This window comes from Vanacampus margaritifer, chromosome 11 (assembly GCF_051991255.1).
Source record: "Vanacampus margaritifer isolate UIUO_Vmar chromosome 11, RoL_Vmar_1.0, whole genome shotgun sequence".
Classification (NCBI taxonomy): Eukaryota; Metazoa; Chordata; class Actinopteri; order Syngnathiformes; family Syngnathidae; genus Vanacampus; species Vanacampus margaritifer.
The window spans coordinates 14,720,533-14,746,137 of NC_135442.1; the positions used below are offsets into that span (position 1 = coordinate 14,720,533).

A 25,605-nucleotide genomic window follows, 5' to 3' on the forward strand; every position below is an offset into this window, starting at 1 on the left:
AACTAACTAAAACTAAACTAAAACTAAGCATTTATGAAATAACAAAAACGAACAGAATCACCCTGAAAACTAATTAAAACTAACTAAGTAACTATATTTAAAAAAAATAAAAATAAAAACTCAAAACGAAATAAAAACTAAAATGAAAAATTCCAAAACTATAATAACCTTGCTTCTGACACGCTAATATGCCACGACACAGTGTTTGGGAATCATTGATTTACTGTAGGTTGTTGCCTACATGTGTACCTAATGTTGTGGCCTGTGAGTGTATAAGCTACTGACGTTGCTCAGTGAATATTCACTGGACGCACCTTGTGAGCTACTCCGGATATAAAGTGCAAAGTCCCCAGGTGGTTCAAAGGAACAATCATGTAATGCAAAGTAAAACTTCCTAGAAAACCAGTTGATTTGAAAAGATATATCTGCCTTTTACACATTTTTAGTGACGTGCTGACATGCACTCCCACACCCACTCCATGCCTGTCTAACCCCTGTAGTTGACGTGCAGGTCCTTTAAGGCGCTCCACCTAAATTCCAGCCGCGTCTCAGTGGGCTCGGCGGCCGACAAACTTGCTCCATGTTGACGACAAGCCTACGGAACACTCACTTTTCTCTTTTAGTGAGGCCTCGCCTTCCCCAGTGTGACCTCGCACTCCCCTCCCCTCGGGTTAAAAGTGCTTTGACGAGGGTGTAATTGCACACTGTGCTGTAATATACAGGTGCTAAGGAAGGATTTAGAGCTCCATTTCGTTTCCGCCCTGCACGGAACTCACAACTTTCCATCGAGGTACGCACTTTTCTTTACTTTGATTACTATGCTCTCCGAAAAGATCAAATATTGACTGACTGTTTTATGTCAACAGACTCCACACTTGATTAGCGAAAGTCGATCCAACTTTACTTGCTTGAGTGATTATAATGCGGTAATTAAGAACAAATATTGAGTAATGAAATCCGCCCCTCATTTATTTGCTTGTGTTATTCATTAGCACACGCATTACATAGAGGGTTAGGGTTATTAACTTGGCTGTCGATTCTTGGGACTTAATTATAAGAGCAGGGACAGGAGCAGGAACCTTTTTAGTTGTCTGAGGGCTATACTAAATTTATGTGGGGGGAAAAAAGATCTCTCTTTATTCTCTTTAAAGGAACATTTTAACATTCATAACTCTCACACAAGCGAAACAAAATAAGGTACTGGGTCATACAACTAAAATAAAGTAAAACTACTCACCCTTTAAAACTATGCCTAACAAGCATTTATTATATTACTTTTAAATAACAGCTCCTTTGAGGTTATATTTCTTAGGGTCAAATGTTTTCGGAGGGCATGTCACAAAGCATGTAAATGTTTGCGTCTTGACCATGTAGTCTGCTGTACTTTCACTATTTTCCAGTTGGCTACATTTAAGTCTATATATAAAAACTAGAAATAAGTCACATTTAGTTTTACGATGGTTGTACTATGAGCTCATTCCTTTCCCATTAGTTTAGAAACCCTCATTGAAGCTTTACACACATCTTTTAAAAATGCAGACGTGATCACTAAAGTGTCACTAATGAAAATGACTCATGTCACTCATATGTTCTACTATGTATTTGTGTGTGTTTAGTGAGGGTGTGTGTTGGATGGAACGTGGAGATATGTTCATGTGGGCTGGGATCCAGACAAACCAGTTTTAAATAGGCAGCTCTTGTATTCAGCACACAACTCATCTCAGGTGTTACCAAACGAGGCATAGTCCTGATAAGCGAAGTGCGCATCTCGACTGCACGGTGCATTATGGGTAGGCGGCGTGGAGCATTGTGGGTAGGCTTAACTACCATACGGTCATTGAAAATGAATTGGATCCAATGGAATGAGCTCTGATTTCTAACAGTTCAACCGCTGGAAAGTTGCAGTTTTTTTAATTTAAGGTATTTTAAACATGCATAGCATGTGGTTTACTGACTTCGGGGGTTGACTTGCAAGCTTTGAGGTGTACAGTTACGAGAGCCATGAAGCCCAGCCAACAACGACATCTAGTGGCCATAATACGCTAGTGTGTAGTGCATATACGGTATCGGTTCTTAAAATGTCGTTCTCTTGTCCTTCTGTTTTCAGCACATACAGCTGAAAAAATCAACTTGAGATATTAAATGTATGAGTAGTCATGTTGTTGTTGTTAGGGTTGTTGTGTTATTAATATTTATTAATCATAAGCATATATTTTTAAAGCCAAGAGCGTCCGCGCAATGTCTCTGCTGAAAGATACCAGTTGGATCAGAAAAGACCTGGATGAGTATGAAGCTGTCGAGTGAGTACAATTATTTAATTGAAAGAGAGAGAGAGAGAGAGAGAGAGAGAGAGAGAGAGAGAGAGAGAGAGAGAGAGAGAGAGAGTGTAACTTTTACTCTGCCTTCATTTGTTGTCTTCTTCTTCCACAGCCGAGATCCAAACTTTGGCTCATCTGTTCTCAGCCACTACAGATCTACCGATAGTCTAAGCAGGTAAAATGTAAATTCTTCTCTGGGGTAAAAAATCTTCACAACATTTAGAAATACAGTACTGTGTGTATATGATTTTCATTGGACAGCCAATGCTGCTGAAAGAAAAACAGCCCAGTGTGAATATACTAATGGCTCATTTTTGTGCAAGGCTTGACTTTTTATTCTGTTACAGCAGAACATCCAAAGTTGAACACAATCGATTCTGTGTAGCTGATTGACTTCCATGTTGTTCGAATTCCCAAGCCTTGTTTTCCCGCAGGAAATAATGTGACGTAAATTACTGCCACTGACCCAAAAGTTGAGGATAATGTTTCAATTAGCATTTTATCTATTTACTGCATGCAAGTGTAATAATAATACCACTGTATATTATGGTTGTTACTGTTGGAGGACTTGTTGATTTGGATGCTCACCAAATATCAGTCATGTTGAGGCTTATTTTAATTGACTTTTTAGGCATTTTTCTAGAAAAAAAAAACTCAGGGTTTTCCACTTTGAAGGTTCTACTGTATAAAAATGTAAGAATGACAATAATAATGGACATGTCGCAATGTATGTGAAATGTTGTGGTGTGACTCGCTTTTATCAGTTGATTCTTTTGTTTCGTTTTTTGCTATCGTGTCGGACTTTGAACTGCAATTAGTGGCTGATTTTTATTCAATTTCCTACTAAAGTATTTATTTATTTTTATTTATTTTTTTTTTTGCGTGTTGCTTACAGCCCTGTGACAGAAAAAACACAAATGACCAGGTCATCATCTGTACAGGCTCTCAGCAAGAGGTAAAACTCTGGTTCAGCAGGTTCTCATTCTTTAGCATTTTCGGACGTTTGCAGGGATTTTATTTGCTATTTCATCAACATGCCAGGACCACAGGAAACTAAATGGCATTTGTCTAACATAGAGACCACTAACACTACTGTAAATACAAATGAATTAAATTAGCCAAACTGACGATGTGAAATTGTATCGTAAGGATGTCGATATGCACCACTGATTGTCATTTTTTTATTGTCATAGATTCAGCGGGAGTCAGGATGAGCTGCCATCCAGGTTTGTGTCAAATTTGTTTTAAAAAATGTTCACGAAAAGTGCCGCAAAGCCTTTTAAGTATTGCTTTTCTGCCTTGTCACACACAGCTCCTACACCAATTCCCGAGTCTCCTACACTCAGAGGTAGATTTTTCCTATTAAAAAAGAAAAAAGATATCAAGCAAGTTGACTTTGCAAGATGTGAAGCGGTTGCAAATATTCAAATTTCCCCTTTATGGAAATTATATATGTTAATGTGTCTCCTCCAGCTCCCCCTCCTACAGGAGAACTGACGAACCGGATTCAAGGTGTGCCAGCAACAGTCATTCATGCATCCAAATTAAATTTAACCAAAACAAAAACAAAAAACAGTAGAACATATTATTTTTGAAACTTGTGTTGTATCTTCAGCACCACCACCACCACAGTGAGCAAGGATGGCAAAATCACCGAAACCACGGTCACCACCAGCCAGAGTGTCAGGTAGAGAGTGCCCTGTCGTGTCATTGGATTGTCGTTTGTCAGATTATAACAAAATTGTTGTTCTTTTTTTATTAGCAGAACAAGTCCTACCAAGACATTTAGCGAGCGAGTGCAGTCCTTCAGCAAAGGGTAAACGCTATTAACTCATTCACTCCCAGCCATTTTCACTGTTTGACTGAATTTTGACTGATATTGCAAGGCCCACAGAATATTGTGTTCTATTGCTATAAAAACATGGAACTTACCAAAAGAAAGATTAGTCTCTTCTTTCATCAAGAAAAAAATATTTTTCTGCATGTCATTTCAAATACACACACACAACAAAATATTAGGCCTACTTATGTTGTAGTATAGGACAGTATAATACGAGTAACTTCAACTAAGCTATGTCTGCCACCTAGCGGTGAATGGTGCATTTACAACTTAAAATATACAGACAATGCATATTCGCAGTTTGGCGAATTTTTGCGGATTTCTTTTTGGGTATATTTTATGTATATTTTGTTACTTTCTGGATCCCTCATGTACCCCCAATTTGTTGTGGAAAAGGTATATTGGAAAAATCCATCCATCCATCCATTTTCTTGACCGCTTTTCCTCACAAGGGTCGCGGGGGTGCTGGAGCCTATCCCAGCTGGCTTCGGGCAGTAGGCGGGGTACACCCTGAACTGGTTGCCAGCCAATCGCAGGGCACACAGAGACGAACAACCATTCTCACAATCACACCTATGGACAATTTGGAGTGTTCAATTAACCTGCCATGCATGTCTTTGGAATGTGGGAGGAAACCGGAGTACCCGGTGAAAACCCACGCAAGCACGGGGAGAACATGCATATTGGAAAAATAATAATTATAAATAATAATAATAATTTAAAAAAAAAGGTGTATTGAATGTTTATCAGCAGATGCTCATCCCTGCTCTAAAATGTCTTTAGTGCGTGTGAATGGTTGGTTATCTATTTTTGCCCTGCAATTGGCTGGCAACTAGTTCACGGTGTACATTGCACAATGCCTCTTGCCTAAAATCAGCTGGCATCGGCTCCAGCACATCCGTGATCCTCGTGAGATAGGCGGTACAGAGAACGGATGGCTGTATAGTATTCATGTAGTATATAACAATTGTATTTCTATTGGTTTAACAGCATGAAATAGCACACAAAAAAAGTGTATTTTTGTATGTCCTCAGTGCTGAGGACAAACTGTATGATTCGTTTACCCCCAATACTATCAGAGATGACATTGGAGACAGGTGAGATTTTTATTTGTTAAAAGTAGTGACAAAACGGAGTAAAAATGCCATTATTTTCCCTGTGGTTAAACAAGTCTCTCCAGCAGCGAGACAATGACTGTGACAAGGAGTATTAATGGGTAAGTCTTACGTTTAATCAGTGAAATAAATAATAAACGGGGACTGTATATGTGAGTCATGTATGTGAATGTTGTCATGCGCTCGCAGAGCTGAAAATGAGCTGTATGACACCCTGCTGCCGAAAGGCATCTCCTCCGCTCAGTCTTCATCTTACAGGTAAGACCAAATCCATGGTTGTGCGACAAGCTCACATCTCACAATGGACACTTTCACGATGTTCTTGTGTCTTTGTGTCAGCACCTCGAGCATGACAAAGAGAGAGCTAGTGACGATCGAGAGCAGCGTAGCGCCGCTAACTTCTTCGTCATCCTTGCGCTCCACCAGGTAAACATGCATGCGTGGAGAATGCTTCAGTATTTATTTTTATTTTTTATTTTATTTTTTAGGACTTTAGGCCATGACTGTATATTTGATGCATTACATCATGTTTACTAAACTTGAGTAGGGGAGACCGGGGCTAGTTGTCACATTGCAATTTTCTTCTCCACCAGAGGGCACAACAAAAAAGTGGAATACTAGTTTTCTTTGTATAAATGGTCAGGGGTTGTGCACTGTCTGAGAAGAGAATAGCACATTGTGAGCTGCAATGAGTGCCAGTACCCGGTAATCTGTTTTGCACAACTCAAATTAACATTTTTCAACCATATATTTTGATACAGGCACCGTACATAGACAAATTCATTCTAGCAGCAAATTATTTGGACTCGTTAGAGGAGAGATTCAGGCATCTTGTCATGCCTCAGTCACCGCTCTGTTTTAAGCTAACTTTAAACTAGAGCAAGTATTAGCCAATATGGTAGTTTGGGGCAACTTGTCTCAGTCATTTTGGGGTTTATTGTCACATTTGCAAAGAATGGGCCAATGAAAAAATTTAAAAGTTTACGTATGCCAGAATTGTTCTTCAGATAATAGAATTTGATGAGTGAGGAAATTAATTTGCCACGTTCTGGTTCATTGTTTAAAAATGGAACTACAGTATGCTCACATGTCAGGACTGGTTAAAGTTTCATGATAAATCATCCATCCATCCATTAACTGAAATGCTTAATTTTTTGGCTTTCAATTTAATCTCAAATTTCCAATTTAAGTGGGGGCTGAGAGCTTTAACATGCCGGCAGTTCCTAAGGACTTGAAAGTTTGCTAAATGACTATTCTAAATTTTCTAGAACAATGATAAACAATTTATCTGGCTGCAAAAAATAAATCAATTAAATCAATTAAAAAAACAGGAGAACAAAGATAAGTTTGCCCTTATTTTATTAGTTGCAAAATCCAGTGTGACATCTTACCCCATATAGTGTGACAACTTACCCGTTGGTGGGGCAACATGTCACATGTTCACTACCTCTATTTGATGGCTTATAACTCTGCACTAACAAAATTCATGAAAATGACATGAATACAAAAAATATACATAAGACTTTGGTATTTCATCTAGTACACATTTGTTTATACTTGATGTATTGATTCCAAGAAATATATAAAAGTATAAAAAGTGATACAACAAGCCCCAGTCTCCCCTACTTATGTTTTATACATGTCATTGAAATTCCGTTAACTTACTATACACCAATAAACGATGCCACCGTACTTTTCTCTTTGATATGCAGCCGCTCTTACACTGATGAAATTCCCAGCGCCCGTGTCACCTCTTACACTGTCAGCAGCCTGCCCGGGTATACACACACACACACACACACACACACACACACACACACACACACGTACACACTAACTCTGCATGTCTTTGCACTCAGTGACGAATACGGCAGCAAAAGCGGCAGCTACTACTACTCGTCCACCACCTCATCCAAGCCCACCTATGAATACAGTAGTATCAGCGGTCCCACTGAATACTCCTCCACTTCATACAGGAGGTACATGCATGTGGTATGAATGTGAATTTATAGACCTGAAATGAGAAAAAAAAATGGAATGTTACTCTTACAGCAGCAGCAGCAGGTCTGACAACATGCTGTCGAGTCCCATGACGTCGTCCGTCAAGACTGTCTACTCCAGCTCTGATAGGTTAGAAAAGTGCTTTAGCGTTACATTTCAATGCTTTTCATGCATTAGAATTGACTTCAGTAGTACTTATATGCTGTATATCACATTATCAAAAATGTAGGACACCTCTTGATAGGGAACTTTGCACCTACTGCCATAAGCCCTTCAATGGTGATGCCAAGATGGTCCTGGATGACATGAAGATAAACTGCCATGCTTTCTGCTTCAAGGTAATTTTTTTTAAAACTCAAAATATGGTTCCGCGGAAGGTTAGAGAGGTGTAATTAATTACCTTTATTTTAACAACTTTTTATGTATTTTAGCTACTTAAATATAGAGGCAATTAAGGACTGAAATGATTAATCTAATAATTTTATTACAAAAACAAGTCGATGCAAAACCTCTGCCTCGAAGCTTCACATTTTCCACACAGACTAATGTTACTTCATACTCATGCACCAACTCCGCGTAGAAATAACTTGTTCTCCCACGTCCCTCACCAGGCCAGGCTCCACCTTTTAAAGCCACACACACTCAAAGTCACACATATTATGTTGTGAAACATGAGAATGGTAACACCAAGTGGACAGTAATAATGCCTGCACCTCGCATGCACATTGTTATTTAATAAAGCAAAAATATTTTTTCATTTAATTATAATATAATTGAAGGGGAAGTCAACCTTAAACATTTATCAACAATATTATTTTATATATGACCTCACTAGTCTAAACATGACATTCTGATTAATATTATATTAACTCATATTCCACTAGTGGGGGGCGGGGTTACTTTCCCTTTAAATAATTGGCATAATCATCAATTTAAAGAAAACATGGCATCTGTAAAGCTGATTATTACAATGGACTTTCAAGAGAAGGCACTGCGTGCGTGCATTCATTCCAACGTTGACCAGCTAAGAAGTTGGCAGAGAGCAAACCATTTTAACACAATTAAAAAAAATTATAATTGTATAACCAGGTGGGTACTAATAGTATTGATTTGTGAAAAAATTATGACATTAGAGTTTACTGTAGGCCCAAAGTTGATAGATAGATAGATAGATAGATAGATAGATAGATAGATAGATAGATAGATAGATAGATAGATAGATAGATAGATAGATAGATAGATAGATAGATAGATAGATAGATAGATAGATAGATAGATAGATGGATAGAAAGAAAAAGAAGGATTTTTGAATGTACCTTTTATTGTATTTCAATTAAACATGGACAACGGATGTGTGTGCGCAGTGCGAGGTGTGCAATGGCACGCTGGGCCACCTAAAAGCGGGTGACTGCATGTGGGTGTACAACCACATGGTGCACTGCGAGAACTGCTTTGACGTGACCAGAGGTAAGAAACACATCTCGTAGCTTTTAAATACAAGGGAAAGGCAAATGAGTAAGAAATCAAATCAATGTTTCATCCCCGCAGAGAAATGGCGTCACTGACTTGGCACCTCAACTTCCACGGTGGAAAAAAAGCAAGTGATTAAATACATAAATAAAAATGTGTAAGGGGGCTGGGTGGCCATGAGGATTCTGTTGCATTTATATTTGTATCAATTCAGGTGCTTTGGGATGATTATGAAGGATGGACAGGTCTTTGTAGCACATATTATAGCAGACAGCTTCAATAGATATACTCAATATTTTATTTCTAATATTCTCTGATGGCTTTAAAGGGACTCTTTGTTTGTAATGTGATAACAATACTGTGATGTGGATGGCCGGGGTTGTTATTCCTGTGTGCAATAAAAGCAGTCACTGTAATGATATAAGGCTATTGTCTCATTGTCATTCTTATTGTAAATCCTCCGTAGTTACAAACATAATACAAAACAAACATATTGCCCTGAAACAGAACAAGTAAAAACAGGTAAGAGCAAGAAACAAAACAACTCGTAAAGAACATATCCGTTAGAAGGTGCTGCATTGGGTCTTTGTAGATGTAGAGAAAGCCTGACTCCGTGGGAAATCTATAGTGGCAGAAAAATATGTTAGAATGGTACAGACATGTAGGAGGCAGCAGAACAGCGGTCAGGTGCGCTGTAGGTGTGACAGAGAAGTTTTAGAAATAGAAATAATATTTTTTTGTCATATATTTGTGGGACTGCATCAGGGATCAATCAGATCTGCTTTGCAATAACGACGGATAGGCTGACACATGAGGTTAGACTGGGATCCCCATTTGATGATGTTTGCAGTTGACATTGTGATCGACATTAATGTTTTAAATATGCAAAAACGTTGAACATGTCTCTCTAGGGCCAATTATTTTGTAGTAGCTCCATTTTTTTCCAGGCCTGTTTCATGAGTTTTTTATTATTACTAATAATTCTGTTCAACCACAATTCATAAGAAATGTCAAATTTTCATTGGTTCATTTTCAATAAATCTTTTATTACTTTATTTCTGTGACCACTGTTGTTTTTTTCTTTCATTAAGAGAGGGCTTACCCACAAGTTTGTCCATGTGAGAAAATATGTAATATGAGTCAGTTTTGACAAATGAGGGCCTCCACTCTAATAGCCTCTATTAAATGCCTCCACAGTTGAATATAAAAGAGACCATTCAACCATATATGATGAAATATTATAGTTTTCCCAAAATGTACATAAAAATCAGAATCTAATTTGTTGGCCAAGAATGTAAAAATACACAAGGAATTTTTCTTCAGTCACAACCAGTCCAAACTGAATGAAAAGCCTGGCATTTTGCTTTAGCTACCTTTGTAATAAGTTCATTTGTAGTACATAGTCAATCAGTACAATCAGTTTTAGCATTTATTTGAAAGAATCTTATTAAAAATACATATTCACAGAAAAAGTGCACACTTGAGGTTTATTATCTAACATCATGCAATGTTTAAGTCTCCTTGGCAAATGCCCACCCACATTTTTTTTAAACACTTCCTGGCCATGTGGTGTCCAGGACACTGCTGACCAATCAGAAAACAGCTTGTAAGTCATGCCAGCATCAGCATCCTCCGCGCATGTGTGTGTGATCGTGTGTGAGTGAATCTGTGTGCATATGAGTGTGTGTTGCGTGTTCAAACCGTGGACGTGGGCCGCCTCCATCCGAATTAAACCATAAAGGACTCTCTTTAGTGTTAAAAGCTTGACGCGAACGTCTCTCCATGTGCTCGTCGGCGGCAAATGGACGCCGAGGTGCTTCTGGGGCCCCCCGTGATGGCGGACGTGAACGGCAACAATAAACTGGCCAACGCCGAGCTGGAGGTGCTCAAGCTGCAGGAGCTCGTCCGCAAACTGGAGAAGCAAAACGAGCAGCTGCGGAGCAGGGCCAACGCTGTAAACAATTGTCCCGTCGCCTCCCGCCATCACCATCTCCACAACAACCACCTTCATCTCCAGACGGGCTCGCCGGCCGCTTGTCTGCCCCCAGCCAAGGAGCCTTTCCCGGCTAAGTGTGAGAGCCAAAGCCCCCGGGAGCCCTTCGCCTATTTTCAACCCAGCTCGTCGTCTTTCGGTGCCGCCGAGGAGGAGGAAGACGGGGTTGTGGAGGAGGACGAGGAGGAGGATGGAGGCGCGACGGTTCTGGATGAGGTTGACGTATTGGACCTTAGCACCGTCCTCACTGTCTCGGAACCGGATAGCTGGTAATACTCTTTTGAAATACTATTAGTTATAAGATCATATCTGCTTATATTTTCATGCTTTTGATTTGCAGAATGCAAAAATCCAGTTTTTTTTTCTCACTCAAGTTGAAGTTTAAGATTGCCTAAATGCAAACAAAAGGCCTCATATTAGGCCTACATCACTATTTTAATTAGATATTCATCCACCTGTGAGACATATAGATCTTTGAAAGAGGAATAAAAAATATTTGTCCTCTTTGCGTGTTCCAAAACTTGAAGACAGATTTAATGTAAGAAAAAACACCTTTGCAAAAATGATTTTAATCACAGAGATCTCTGGACATCGTGACAGTCTCCAATTCATCACTTAACAGGTGGAATTCAGAGCGCCGAATGTGCCTCTTCCGCGTGTAAAATGGCTTCTTATAGTTTAAAACCGACCGCCTCTCTTTCATTTGTAGACAAAACATACTCTCTGGGTACTTTTCCATGAGCGATGGCGAAAACAGAGTCAGAGGTGCGTGTTCGAAACAGATTCTGTTCTCAAGGACTTAATGTGTTTTCCCACAGAGAAGGAACTTCTAGACCAAATAATATGTCCCAGCTTAAGGTCAAATTATACTGAGTTCAACACTACTTGCTATCCACGTCCACAAAACATTTCGACAAGGTTAATGTAAAGAATTAAAATGTTAACAATGTATAACAATGGTTAATATATGAAATGAAGTATTAAAAATGTTAATAATATCTAACATCTTCTAACCATTACTGTGTTATGCTGCCTGTCCTTTACATTATTTTTCTTATGATACATTTTGCTCCTAAGATTATATACCCTGGCAGATTTTGTGCCATCATTATCATGCATAATCAGGCAAAATACTTTCATTTTATTTTTTAATTGAGATTCAAATTAAAATCTGAATCAGAATAGCAATATCATTAGAAAAAAGTTTTTAAGAATTTGCCACGGTATGTATATTTATGAGCCCAAGTGTAGATATTATGTTGTAATGTTATTTGTGGGTTGAATTGTTTACACCAAATGCATTTGTACAAGTATCCTATAATAAATGCCTTGTCTGCAGTTGCAATGAATCCGTCCAGCCAATGAGGTACAGTATTAGAAAAAAGGGATCCCACTCTAATAAATGCCTTACTTACCTCAGATAGATACCGGGTGGGTTAGAAAAATATCTCCTCCTGCCACGGTATGAAGAATTTCCTTATTATTCCAATTGTGTCTGTGCATTAAATAAAATAAATACCTCTCCTTAATTGAACCCAATACTTCTAATAGATGGCTCATACACTCTGCAGATGAGTATAAAAGATACCTCATGACACTATGTTAGGAAATGTGTAAGTCTTCCGAAACATGTTTGTAGAGTATATTACATTAAGCCCCCCCCCCCACACACCCGATTAAACACCTTACCTCTGTTAGATGCTTTGTACCCTTTGCAATTAAGTTAATAAACACCTCCGGCATCCAAGTGATTAAATATGGTACTTTAAAAAGTTTTTGTAAAAACAAATGCCTTACCCCTAATAGATGGTTGGTCACCTCTGTAGTTATAAAGTCGCTAAACACCTCCAGCACCTATATAAAGAAATACGTTATCATTAAAGTCCGTTTTTTTTAAATGAGGGCCTCCTCCCTAATTGACGCCTCACCTCTAACAGACGGCTGGTGCATTTTGTAGTAGAGTATAAGAGGGATCAGGATTATTCCAAAATGGATTTGTACAAAACACCTTAAAGCTGATTGATAGGCTGCAGTTGAGTAAATAAACACCTCTGACACCTGCAATATATGGGGAAATATGTTGGTGTAAAAGTGGAGGCCTCCACACAAATGTGTGCCTTACCACTAATAGTGACATGACATGGCAGATTTAGGACTCAGACGCAGAGATAGGGGTTTGAGGCCAAGGCAGAAATTTATTAAACAAAAAAAACTCCTCGTTTAGAGGGAAAAAACAAAGGCTATTAAATGTTAAACTAAAGGCGCTCCAAAAGGGAGGATGTCTAAACTACAAACAAAACAATATCACTCCTTAACTAAAACTGTACAAAGTTACAAACCAAAGTTCACGCAAGGGACAGGACAACGAGGCTGAGGACTGTGACTGGCTTGAGTGGCTCTGACGAAAACACTTTGACACACGACAGGGGAGACGCAGACCATTTAACACATGAGGGTAATGGGAAACAGGTGGACACAATCAGGAATCAGGGTTGACACTGACACCACATGAGGAAAGGCAAGTGACCTGAAACGAAAGGAGTCAGAATTTTCAAAAATAAAACAGGAAATGACAAGACAACCTCACTGCGGTGTGACAAATAGATGCCTCGTATGCTTTGCAATAATCAATTATAAACACCTCTGGCACATATTTCCGGATATATGTCATTCTAAAAGTATATTGAAAGGCATTCTCCATAATAAATGCCTTAACCATCATAGACACCTGGTAGCATGGAGTAAATAAGGATCCGGTATACGGAAATATTCATTTCTAAAATTTGTTGGCACGTATCTCAGTTAATAGGCGATATTATTTACTCATGGATTCAAGAGCTAACTCGCTCATTTGAACTCTGCTGCAAACCCAATCAGCAGCCCCTATGAAGTCTTGGGTGAATTTAAATGTGGATAATAAACAAATTCCCTGCCAAGAATAAATGATGATGCTGTGTATTGTGGAAAGGGCGTTGACTGAGTGCATTTTTTTCCCTCTTAAGACTTAAGAGATCCTTGCCAACATGCACTTGCAGGCATGAGAAGCGACATTATGGGTTTGGAGGCAGGCCGGTATTTTGCATCTGCGATGACAACGCAGACTGCTGCTCATGTGTGATGTGATGATGTGGAAAGTGGAGCACACGGATGAATGCAGCCATGACAGGAGGCAACATTGAGCCGCTTGCCTCGCCGCCATCCTCCATTTAGAAGACAAGCGATGGCCCCGTGTAGGCGTTTGACTGTGGCCTAGATGCTAATAAAATGGGTCGGCGTCAGTTGAGATGCGCTCTCATTGAACTCCGCGAACGTGTATATATATATTCAGATCAGGATATTTGTATTGGTGAAATGGTGGCCCACGCTCTGGCGCCGTGCCTCAATTCATCGCCACGTCACCAAATAAGATGCTGGCATTTTCCTCACAGGTAGATGTAATTAACTATTACTCTGACTGACGCCTTCACCACAGTAACACAGAGCAGAAGTGGCATCTGTAAAGCTCACATTTACTTTTTTTTTTTTTCTTTTTTTTTCTTTTACAGGAGAGCTCAGTATTGTTCATTCGATTTGACATCATCATTGCTCTCCTTTTTTTTTTTTTTTAAAAAAAACAACAAATCAATTAAAAAAAAATTAATAAATGTTTTTTTATTTTTTTTTTGTATTTTTTTTTTTAAATACATATATATATACATATACACACATATATATATATATATATATATATATATATATATATATATATACTTTTTTTGTATGTGGGTGAGTATGTGTATGTGCGTGTGTGTGTGTGTGCGTGCGTGCGTGCGAGCGTGTGTGTATTCATCAGTTCACCTAAAGCCCATTAAAAAAAAATCCCATACTAATAATATAATATAATAATAAATTGCCAAATGCAGAAACATCAATGTAAGTTATCACGATGTAGTGGCTCTCGCTAACAGACAAAATTAAGTAACCGGAATTAGGTTAAAAAATTCTATATACGTAGACCATGTTTCTATAAATTTTGATATTTGGTTTTTATTTGAGGCAGATATTTTTTCCATTAAAATGTGATTTATGAGGAGGTTAGACCATTGGTCGATATTCAGAGTTTGTTTATTTTTCCAGTTAACAAGAATTGTTTTTTTAGCAATAGTAAGGGCTACAAGTGTAGATTGAAATTGTTTATGTGGTAAGTCAGTTGTTGCTAGGTCACCTAGCAAACACAAGTTTGGAGATAAAGGTATCCTACAGTCCAAAATAGCGGAAAGTTTTTCTAAGACTTTAGTCCAGAAATACATAACCGGAGTACATAACCATAAAGCATGAACATAAGTGTCTGTAGTGTTTTGTAAGCATTGGAGACAAATGTCGGAGTCTGAGAGTCCCATTTTCTTCATCATATATTGAGTAATGTATGTTCTGTGAATAATTTTGTATTGGATAAGTTGTAAATTTGTGTGTTTTGTCATTTTAAATGCTAAAAGCATTTAAAAGCTCACATTTACAGTGGAGGGAAAATACACAAGTGAGTAATGTCAATAAAAAGGATCAGTGACCCTTTAATGAGTGGTTTAGGTCAAAATAAGTATTTAGCATGTGTTATATAATTAATACATGCTATATATCAAATTTTCATTGAATTACACAAATGTACTTAAATAAAGGCCTACATCCAATAACTGCCTTAACCCCAAAAGGCCCCGGGACTCTCTACAGTTAAGTAAATAAATGTTATACATTACATTAGTACATTTTTTTTTAATGTGTTCCTCAAATAAAGCCCCCCCCCCCATTAACACCTTTCTCCTCGAGACAGTACTCTCTACAGTTGAATATAAAAACACCTACCACTGTATGAGATTTTTTTTCATTGTATTTTTTTTTTAATGAAAGGGGAAGTCACCTTTAAACATTTCTTGACAATAATATGTTATATGTGACCTCACTAATATTACATTAGTGGCGTTATGAAGCAAAATCCAGCCGTTTTTATCCATCTCAGTGGGGTGGCCATTTTGCCACTGAAGATGACATCACAGTTGCTTAGGTCGCAGATAACAACCAATCACAGGCCAGCTTAAAAAAACAGGAGCTGTGATTGGTTGTTGCCTGAGAAACTGTGATGTCATGTTCAGTCAGCCGCAAATAGCAAAATGGCTCTGATATTGATAAAAACGGCTGTATTTTGCTGCTTAACTCATATTCCACTGATGCAATATTAACCAGAATACCATATTTAGACTAGTGGGGCTGCATAGAACATCATTGTCAATATTTTTGTTTGACTTCACCTTTAAATAAGTCTTTATTTGAAGCAATCCCCTCTAAAAAAAAATAAAAAATACTTTTTTTTTTTAAATAACACACACACTTTGCATTTATTTGAGTAAATAAATGCCCCTGGCCCCTACATAAGCAAATATGATTTTATTATGAAAATACAATTTTACAAGTAAATGCTCCCTGCCTCCAAATAAACAAACTACCCCGATGGTCCTATCAGCAGTTTAGTAAATACATGCCCCTGGACACTATATGAGCAAATACAGATACTTTTATTATTTTAATTGTTCAAATGAATGCCCCCAATAAACACTTTATCCATATTAAATATTTGATTCCATCTGCAATTGAGTAAATGATCATTAGTAGTAGTAGTAGTATATTAGTATCTCACTGAGTCGCACAGACTTGCAAGTGTGCGTGCAAGTGTTGCTTTTTCGCCAGGCTTCGTTCAGTGTTACAATACGTTGCAAAGACACTTACCAGACACTCTCAAACCCTTTTTATATTACTATTTTTTTCTTGTTCCAGACTCGCTATGTGTGCGCACCCTCGCAAGCCTGCGCCACTCTGTGAGATACGGGCTTGAATCAACACTCGGTTCTCAATAAAGACCTTCTGACACTTTATGAGCATTTTAGCTTTTCAAAGGCTTTATTGAAATGACATGGACTAAACAGCAATAGATTCACCAAATAAAGATAATAAGATGTGTTATTTTGTAGATCCATTTTAGGAAATGGCACCTCAAGCCTATGAATCAATTGATGGACATTAATAAGCCACACGGGAGGATGACCCCATAAAAACTCCCTGCATTTATATGCTGTTTAAAAGGTGGCCCTGTAAAAGGCGCTTGACATTTCAAGCAATAGTAAGAGACATTGTCAGTGTGAGCAATAAAACTGCTGCTTGTGTGTGTCTCAGGCTTTATGTGAGCACCAAAGCCAAACTGCGCGGCGGAGATGGTGGCAGCGGTCTCAGCCCTCTCCAGTGGTGCAGGCAGGTCCTGGACCACCCGGGACCAGAAGTGGAGCTGGCGAGGATGACGCTGTGCCACAGATTGGACCAAGGTAACCTGCGAGAGCACCGCCCAACCCCTTGGATTAGCGGCCACATGTGGACAGCTGTCCCTCTGGCTGTGGACATGTGATAAACTAAGCTGTGACACATGTTGCTTTGCATCCTACACGTGCGCCAACAAACACCTTGTAGCGCTCAACATGGAATGTGATAAAGATTATTTGCTCTGTAGTTGTCAGTCATGAACAAATCAGATGCTGTACTCTATATTCTGTAAATTGCAACCACCTCCCTAATAAACGCCCCGGCCACCATGAAAGGAAAATAGACTTTTATTACAGAAATGAGTTTGAACATCAATGCATGCCCTTATTAAATGTGAGTTAATAAACAAGCCGGTCATTATTTATGAAAATGTGGAGCAGTGGTGCCATGAGTTCCGAGTTAAATTCCTTCTATGACTATATTCCTAACGCTGAACTTTTTTAAAATGATAAAAATAGCACTCTGATATTGTATCTTAAAACTGCTTAGTTCAAAGTAACCCAACTATGTGAAATAGCTAACCCAACATTGGGTCCAAAAGAGACAATTTCTACAACGAAGAACTGCCTGGTCCCATCTGCAATTGAATAAATAAATACCCAGACACACTAAACTGAAGTAAAATTAAAGGAAATACTTAAATAACACATTGCAGCCTGTCTGTTGGTCTCTCTTTCAAGCTCTTCACGCTGTCCTGAGAGGCACAGCAAAGCCTCTGGATTTGGATTATTTCCAAATGACCAATAATGCTTTATAAAGCTAATGAAATGGCAGAAAAGCATAAACTGTTAATACAAAAATGTACATTTAAGTAGGTCTGATTGTGTTTTGGGTTGAAACCCACATACATATGCAATCCCTGTTTATCCTAAAATCCCTCCAGAAAAAAAATCTAGTAATCTTTTGTCGTAATCTAATGCTCATTTCGACGCATGTATGACATCAATAGCGGTATGTCGGCAGAAGATTAATATTTGGGCTGACTGCTGACAGTATAATCAATCTGCCGTGCTACTGTTGAAGACCCCTCTCGCTGTGTTTGTGTGTCCAGCCAAGCGGTGGCGAGGAATCTCCTCCGTCCGACCGTACAGCTGCATAGATGGACTGTCCACACTCAGCTGCCCCGTCCTGCCTTACTCCAAACCTGCTGCAATATCCGAGACCACAGGTAAGAAAACCAGTTGGGTCAACAAAGGAACAAACCCAACTTTTTGGGTAATTCGTTGGTTTAACTCAAAAAGTTGGGCCAAATAAATAACCCACTAAAAACCAAATGCTAACGAAATACTGTAGCTTCTTTCTTTTTTTTTTACTTGCAAGATAATACACAATAGCTTTATGGGAAAACATGCTTATAGCATTTATCCTAAAAGTACATTTAAACGTACTTGGAAATACGTTTAAAGATATTTGCAAGCACTTTTGAACATATTTGCCAGTTAAAAAAATGTCTACTCCACAATGGCAGTTTGACACTTCCGCAGGCAGCAACCTATTTGAGAGTGATTCAACAGCGCATCTGCTGGTCACAGCAGAGTAGTGCACACCATTTCCCTCCAGTGAGCAGATTAGATGGGCAGAAAAAGCGATTGAGAGCTCAAACATGCCTAATATGAAAATTGAATTTCATCCACATTTTCATGTTATATTGGACATGCATAAGGTGGCGTGCCAGCGCACTTTGGATTTGCATGTTATCCTGAGTGGGATTAAAATTGCTGTTATCCTTTTCCCCCCTACAAGCTCTGCCGCCGTCGCCGTCATCGTCAGGCCCCGCCCTCCCACTCAGGCCCAGCTTCAGCTTGGACAGGGCCCCCACCTTCCTGTCCAACTCCACCTTGCACCGTAAGACATTCAATTATATTATGGACATCTTACATGTACTTTTGTGCAAAAATTTCAAGACATAAAAAATAATGGTTCGAGTATGGTAGGTTTTTCTTTTTGAGGGCTTTTTTTTTGTGGGATTACTTATTCCTAATGCCACCACAGAAGAGTAATGGCAAAGAGTGAAAATGTGAACAGGAGATGAAACGCAATTGATATTTGCATCCCGTGATGTCATCAATAATAATAAAAGAAGAAATGGACATTGGAGTTAAATTTAACTTCTTTTTTTTCTTTTTTTCTTTTTTTTTTTACTTACTATCGCTAAAAAAACAATTCTTGTTAACTGGAAAAATAAACAAACTCTGAATATCGACCAATGGTCTAACCTCCTTATAAATCACATTTTAATGGAAAAAATATCTGCCTCAAATAAAAACCAAATATCATATAAATTTATAGAAACATGGTCTACGTATATAGAATTTTTTAACCTAATTCTGGTTACTTAATTCTGTCTGTTAGCGAGAGCCACTACATCGTGATAACTTACATTGATGTTTCTGCATTTGGCAATTTATTATTATATTATATTATTAGTATGGGATTTTTTTTTAATGGGCTTTAGGTGAACTGATGAATACACACACGCACACACGCACGCACGCACATGCACATGCTCACCCACATACAAAAAAAAAAAGTATATACAGTATATGTATATATATATATACGTATATATATATATATATATGTATTTTTTTTTTTAAAAAGGAGAGCAATGATGATGTCAAATCGAATGAACAATACTGAGCTCTCCTGAAAAAAAAAAAAATATATATATATTTTTTTTAACTTCTTTTAATACTTGTGTGATAGCTAAAAAGCACGTCTGTATCCCATGCGCCATATTCCGTCAGGCCAATGGCAAGTGTGATTGTTGTGGCCATAAAGTCAAATACGCACCACTTGTTAGGCAAAGCTAATGCTTTTACTTTGACATAATAGCAGAAGACCCCTGTGTAGAATGTGGCACGATAGTGTTTCAGTCTGGCCACAGCTTGAAAGTGGCTCCGGACCTTCAAGGTGCCAAGTCATGGATGCAGAAACTCATGATGTGGGCAGGTATTAAAGTATGTAAATTAGCCCCATTGTTGTGAAACAGTTGTGCAGGACGGCTCGCTCGCTCGCAGACACATTTTCAGAAATAGGCAGATAACATGAGACTTCCTTGGTTTTATAATTTCTCACTTGCTGATGGCAGACCCAACTATTTGCATACAATTAAAAAGTCAATGTTCCATAGTTGATTAAATAATCGCCGGATGATTTGTGATAAGAAAAAAAAGACACAATAAAAGTCAAATAAACTACCTCTGTTGCGTTTTAGACGTTGGCCGGCGACAGGCAACCATAAGCCCCCAGTCTTCCCTGGACAGCGAGGCGGGCATTTCGGAGCTGAATGACGACTCTATCTCCATGGGGTACAAACTGCAGGACATGACAGATGTGGAGGTCATGGCCCGTCTTCAGGAGGAGAGTGAGTCAACTTTTCACACAAAGTCAACCCAGCATCTTCCTTTTATTTCAATAAAAAAAATAAAAAATCCTCCTGCTAGGTCTGCGTCAGGATTACGCGTCTACCTCAGCGACAGTCAGTCGTCGCTGCTCCAGCTTCTCTTTGAACTCGCTCCGACGTAGCGACGTGGATCTGGAGGAGGACGACGAGGAGGACGAGGATGAAGGTTACGACCAGCTCCCTCCTCCCCAGCCTCGACTCTTCCGCACGGGCTCGGTGCAGCGGGGCGGCCTGCCTCACTCGCACACCTTTTCCAGCTTCAGAGACTGCAGGCGCAGCTCCACTGCCTCGACCTTCTCGCTCGGGGGGCTGGCGCCCTACATGGGGGCCACAAACCTGAGCGGGGAAACGCACACGGCGTACAGGAACAGTGCAGGTAGCTTTGCTTTTCACACAAAATCTTTATGTGGCAAGTAAACATTTTTGGTCACTTAAACTCTACTTTGTGGAAATTCACTTATTGCAGGGGGCTTGGAATGTATCACGTCTTATCTTTGCATATGTTTTTTCGTCTTAGCCTAACTTAGCTTTGTTTTGGTAATCTTATTTGAACTTATTTTAGCATATAACAGAGCTCAGAGTTTCTTAGCATACTTTAGCTTATGTTGTTTTGTTTTTGTTTTGCCATGGTTGTATAGACATTAGGCTGCGGAGAAGCATGCCCAACCTGATGCGAGCCCCCAGCATGCCAAGCGTTCCCAGTATCCCGAGCGTTCCCAGTATGCAATGCCTGGCGTCCCCCGTCAACCCCTCATCCCATGGCCCCTCCTCCCTGCCTACCATGTCCTCCCTGCGCAGCAGCCTCAGCTTTGACTCGTCAAGCAGCCTCGCACGCCTCCAGTACTCCAGTAAGACCCTACTAGCACCTGTATGTGCGTTCATGTGTGACGTGACGGCCAACAACAACCACATCCATGGTTAAGGGTTCTTATCCTAGTGTATCTTATGTTAGCTTTGCTTAATTCAGCAAATACTAGCTTTCATCTGAGACAAAGGTGTCTTGATTTAGTTTAGATTAGCCTATTTAGTTTTGTGCGGGGGAAAAAAAATACCCCTCTCGTGATATTTCTGCCAAGAGTTGGCTCCCTCTTTGAAGTGTGATAACAAAGTAATTTATGAATATTTTGTTTTACTTAAGGCTACTCAAAATGTTCAGTGGCATCAGACCTACCAAACATATATAATTGTATTCATTTATTTATTTATTTCCTTGGTTGTTTGTTTATTTTTGCGCAGTGGGCAATGAGCAAAACTAACTTTGCACTGTATATAAAACACATTTTGTCAGGATTGTCCCTTTGACCACGCACGCGCGCACACACATGCCACACACACGTACGCGTGTGCACATGAGTGTTACTGCGTCCACACACACTCATACACAGGCCTGTTCTCTCAATCCCGACCATGCAGGCTTGTTTTGGTTATACATTAGCACAAAAAGTTGCTTTCTAGCGCCACTTGGTGGATTATGGCTTTTAATATTCTCAATTCACATTTTTTATTTTCCCCGTTGAGTTTAGGCCCCACTGAACGGATTAATTAGGTAATCATGGGAAACGCACTATATATAACACATCAGGTGTACAGTGCACCAAACATATGAAAAAATATATGATTTATTATGGGAGTCAAAGGAGCCGAACATTGGACAAATACTACCTGCGTCTAAAATTTGTCTCCCACATATAATAATGACAATAATATTTTAGAAATGATGGATGGTGCCATTTTGAACTTCAACATGTTTGGACAATCTGGGTGACATTTCAGCTACCTAAGTGATTTTTAATATGCTTTATCTATGAAAAAATTGCCAATAATTAGACAAATACTGCACAAGGGTCAGTTTAGGGTATCTTGTCTTAACTTTGCTAATATTAGCTTAGCATTGTTTCAAGTTTTCATGTATCCATCCATTTTCTGAACCAGCATTTTATTACTTAAGGGAATTTTATCTTAGCCTATTTTACCTCGATTTGACTACATCCACCTTGTGTGCTACAGTTCCTTCTCCAGGCCAACTGAGTCAACGCGTCCAGAGTGTTGGCAACTTCCCCGCTGCCGCTCGTCACCCGCTCAAAGCCACCGCCTATGTCAGCCCCACTGTCCTGCAGGGCCCCTCCGCCTTGTCCACTTCCACCAGCTTGCACTCCATCCCCGGAAGCACGTCGCTGCCTCAGCCCCTCAAGCCTGCCGCCAGCTCTGTACCACAGCCCCTAAAGACCCCTGCTGCAGCCACGCAGTCCGCTGTCCCCCGCAGCTCGCTGCCTCGCCCCGCCTCCTTTGTGGGCCTTGGTGGAGCTCCGCGATCGAGCAAACTCACACAACCCACGCGCAGGTAAGTTTCAGAAGACTACTCAAAGGCCCAATGTTTAATAAATATGTCAGGTGTCGCCATGGAGGAGAAAAAAGCAGGACAAATTTTCCTCCAGGCTGCCATGGCCGCTTCGGAGTGCACCATGGCTGGCCACAACTATGCCGACAACCCTCTAAATTTCAAAACATCCATGATCCAACACAATGTTAAAGAAATGGTGGTCACAGGATGGCGGCATATTGGCAACTACCAATCAGAGGAAAACTGTTTTCCAATCCAAATTAATGAAAACAGTGACCCAATCAGAGCCAAGCTTGTCATGTCAGGAATTCAACTTTCTTAACATCTCAGACATTTAAGACCAACTAAATTAGCTTGAAAATTACCAAACGTAAGCTGCATTTCTAATCCAAATGGTCTTGCATACCTAATAAAATTACATCAAGAAAAGGAAAACAATTGTGGCATGGGGCCTTTAACAAAATCAAATGTTAATTATTTTTTATGTTATTTAACTCATTTACTCCCAAAAACGTAAATGTGTTCTATTTTAAATGTTTTAGGTGTCACAAAGACGTATTTATATGTTTTTTATGGGTTTTTTTATGCTAGAGCATACAGAAGGCTTTGATGCAGCCTCTGAACTGCAGAGAACGGTTGAAGTAATGGTGATTATTACAAATATGGCCAGCAGGTGACAGCAGAGTAAAAGAGATCAACCAGGGCCATGTTGAAAAAAGCTAATTTACACACAGTTCTAAATAGATTTGTGAATAATGATGAAACTTAGCTATATTCAAATGCTAATTGCTGCAAAACGGAAACAGATAGAAATATACTTTTTTTCCTGATGAAAGAAGAGACTCTAATCTTTCTTTTGGTAGGTTCCATGTTTTTATAGCAATAGAACACAATATTCTGTGGGCCTTGCAAAATCAGTCAAAATCCAGTAAAACAGCCGGGAGTGAATGGGATTGCTTCAGTGAAAATTGCTGCGAGTGAATGAGTTAATATTCAATTTTGTGTTTTGTCTTATTGTAATTGAATGCATAATTTTGCTGAATAGAAATATATTTTTTTAGCTCAAAATAGTTTATGTAATATGTTTTTTTTTTTATTATTATATTTTTTTAGGGATGGGCCTATACCAGCCTTATGTTAGGTATCACTACTAGTGGCAGTGGCCAATACTGGTATCGGCAATCAGGAACTAGAAATGGGAAATTTGAGGAATATAAAATTACAGTTAATTTCATATATTTTTAAGGAAAATGCTATAATGGGATTCATAGGTCTTTCTTTAAAAGTATCTGTCTTTTTTCGTTTATGTACTAGTGGTATCAGTATCTGGTATTGGTATTGGTGACTACTTAAGAGTTGCGTATCAGTATCGGTCTGAAAAAAAGTTCCGTATCGAACAGCCCTAACTTTTTATTTTACATTTAATTTACTTTACTTTAAAGAATTTTAATTCATTTTATAATTAGTTTTTTCCCCCCCTGACTGTTATCTGTATTTCATAACTGGAAAATCCTACTCATATGTGTGTGTGTGTGTGTGTGTGTGTGTGTGTATGTATGTATGTATGTATATATGTGTGTGTATATGTATATATATATATATATATATATATATATATATATATAGTCATTAGTATTTCTAATTGAACTGCCAGATCAACACAAAGGCATATTGAGTTCTCATTCTTGCAGCTTGCTTTCTAATGGTTAAAATATGAACGTAGACGAGTCATTGATTATTCCTTTGGTTCCTCTCCTTTGCAGTTTGCTGACACCCCCAAAGAGCCTAACCTCTCTAAGTACCCTGAGGGATGCCAGCTGGAAAGACGGCTGCTATTAACGTTCCACAGGTATCGTCATAACAGTGATAATAATAATACTCGTAATAAACAGGGTCACGCTGAAAGTTACTGACTGTAACAGCATTTGTTAAGCTGCCATCCAAGAAAAAATGACTGTTTTTTCTTCTCTGAGGGATGAAATAAATGGATCCAGCAGGCTGGATCGTAATAATAAAGCAGGGGTGGGAAACCTGTGGCCAGATATGGTCGGACCAAAAACAAATAAAAACTCAGAGGAAGTGATGTACAACAAACAAACAACAACAACAAAAACTCCCCAAAACTCAAAAACACATGATTCTAATAAACATTTGTTTGATGGTCACATCATATTTTCTTATACATTTACTAAGGACTTCATAAAACTGAAAAGGCCTTTGATAGGAAAAAGGTTCCCCACCCCTGTTATAGACACTTGCAATATTCCACTAACCAGTTGTTAAATGTGAACTTTTTACTACTGTAAGTGTGCGTGTTGGTCGGTCGTCTGCAAGCTAAAAACAAAAAAAGAGTCAGGCTTTTGTACTGTACATGCGTTTTTCAAATATCTCACAAACTTTTGTCACTGTGGTGTAAAAATGATGGAAACTGTTTTGCTACATCCTGTGCCTGTTTGGAAGTGGTGTCACATTCATCATATTCATATCACTTTTATTTACTGGCCTCATCTTGCAGCACTTTTATCAAAATTATGTGAATAACACTTTAAAAGTTTTTGTTGGTTATGGGTTGCTTAAATGATGACCATTTTTCATGTGAATTTTTTCAATTTTTGTTTTTTTTTTGTTTAGTTTTTCAAAAGGTACTTTACTTAATGTAACCGGCCGCTGCATTGATATTGCACATCATCTTTGATGATTTTAACATGTTCATGATGATTTGAAGGAGACGGTGAATTTTTAAGGTGAAATAAAAGGTTTTGACAACATTGTGTTTCTT

General features: G+C 38.8%; 2 protein-coding genes across 12 annotated transcripts; both read left to right on the forward strand.

Annotated features, from left to right (window-relative positions):
* Window positions 1-512: 512 nt before the first annotated feature.
* Window positions 513-9,168, forward strand: scel (sciellin). Of its 10 annotated transcripts, none has more exons than XM_077580626.1 (19): window positions 513-790; window positions 2,222-2,300; window positions 2,431-2,493; window positions 3,214-3,273; window positions 3,512-3,544; window positions 3,631-3,666; window positions 3,792-3,830; window positions 3,934-4,005; window positions 4,081-4,134; window positions 5,193-5,255; window positions 5,330-5,374; window positions 5,463-5,531; window positions 5,613-5,699; window positions 6,986-7,051; window positions 7,133-7,252; window positions 7,329-7,403; window positions 7,519-7,612; window positions 8,639-8,741; window positions 8,823-9,168. In XM_077580626.1, exons 2-19 carry the CDS (start codon window positions 2,239-2,241, stop codon window positions 8,837-8,839), a joined length of 1,158 nt encoding a protein of 385 aa, XP_077436752.1. In that variant the 5' UTR covers window positions 513-790; window positions 2,222-2,238; the 3' UTR covers window positions 8,840-9,168. The 10 variants fall into 10 exon arrangements, with proteins under 10 accessions (XP_077436752.1, XP_077436751.1, XP_077436746.1 ...); XM_077580625.1 differs by having other exon boundaries at window positions 516-790; window positions 7,326-7,403; XM_077580620.1 differs by having other exon boundaries at window positions 517-790; window positions 7,504-7,612.
* A 1,204-nt stretch (window positions 9,169-10,372) lies between these two features.
* slain1a (SLAIN motif family, member 1a) lies at window positions 10,373-25,594 on the forward strand. Of its 2 annotated transcripts, XM_077581008.1 has the most exons (9): window positions 10,373-11,006; window positions 16,939-17,084; window positions 18,131-18,247; window positions 18,823-18,924; window positions 20,297-20,446; window positions 20,526-20,861; window positions 21,124-21,333; window positions 22,493-22,826; window positions 24,590-25,594. In XM_077581008.1, exons 1-9 carry the CDS (start codon window positions 10,546-10,548, stop codon window positions 24,663-24,665), a joined length of 1,932 nt encoding a protein of 643 aa, XP_077437134.1. In that variant the 5' UTR covers window positions 10,373-10,545; the 3' UTR covers window positions 24,666-25,594. The 2 variants fall into 2 exon arrangements, with proteins under 2 accessions (XP_077437134.1, XP_077437135.1); XM_077581009.1 differs by lacking the exon at window positions 21,124-21,333.
* The last annotated feature ends 11 nt before the right edge of the window (window positions 25,595-25,605 follow it).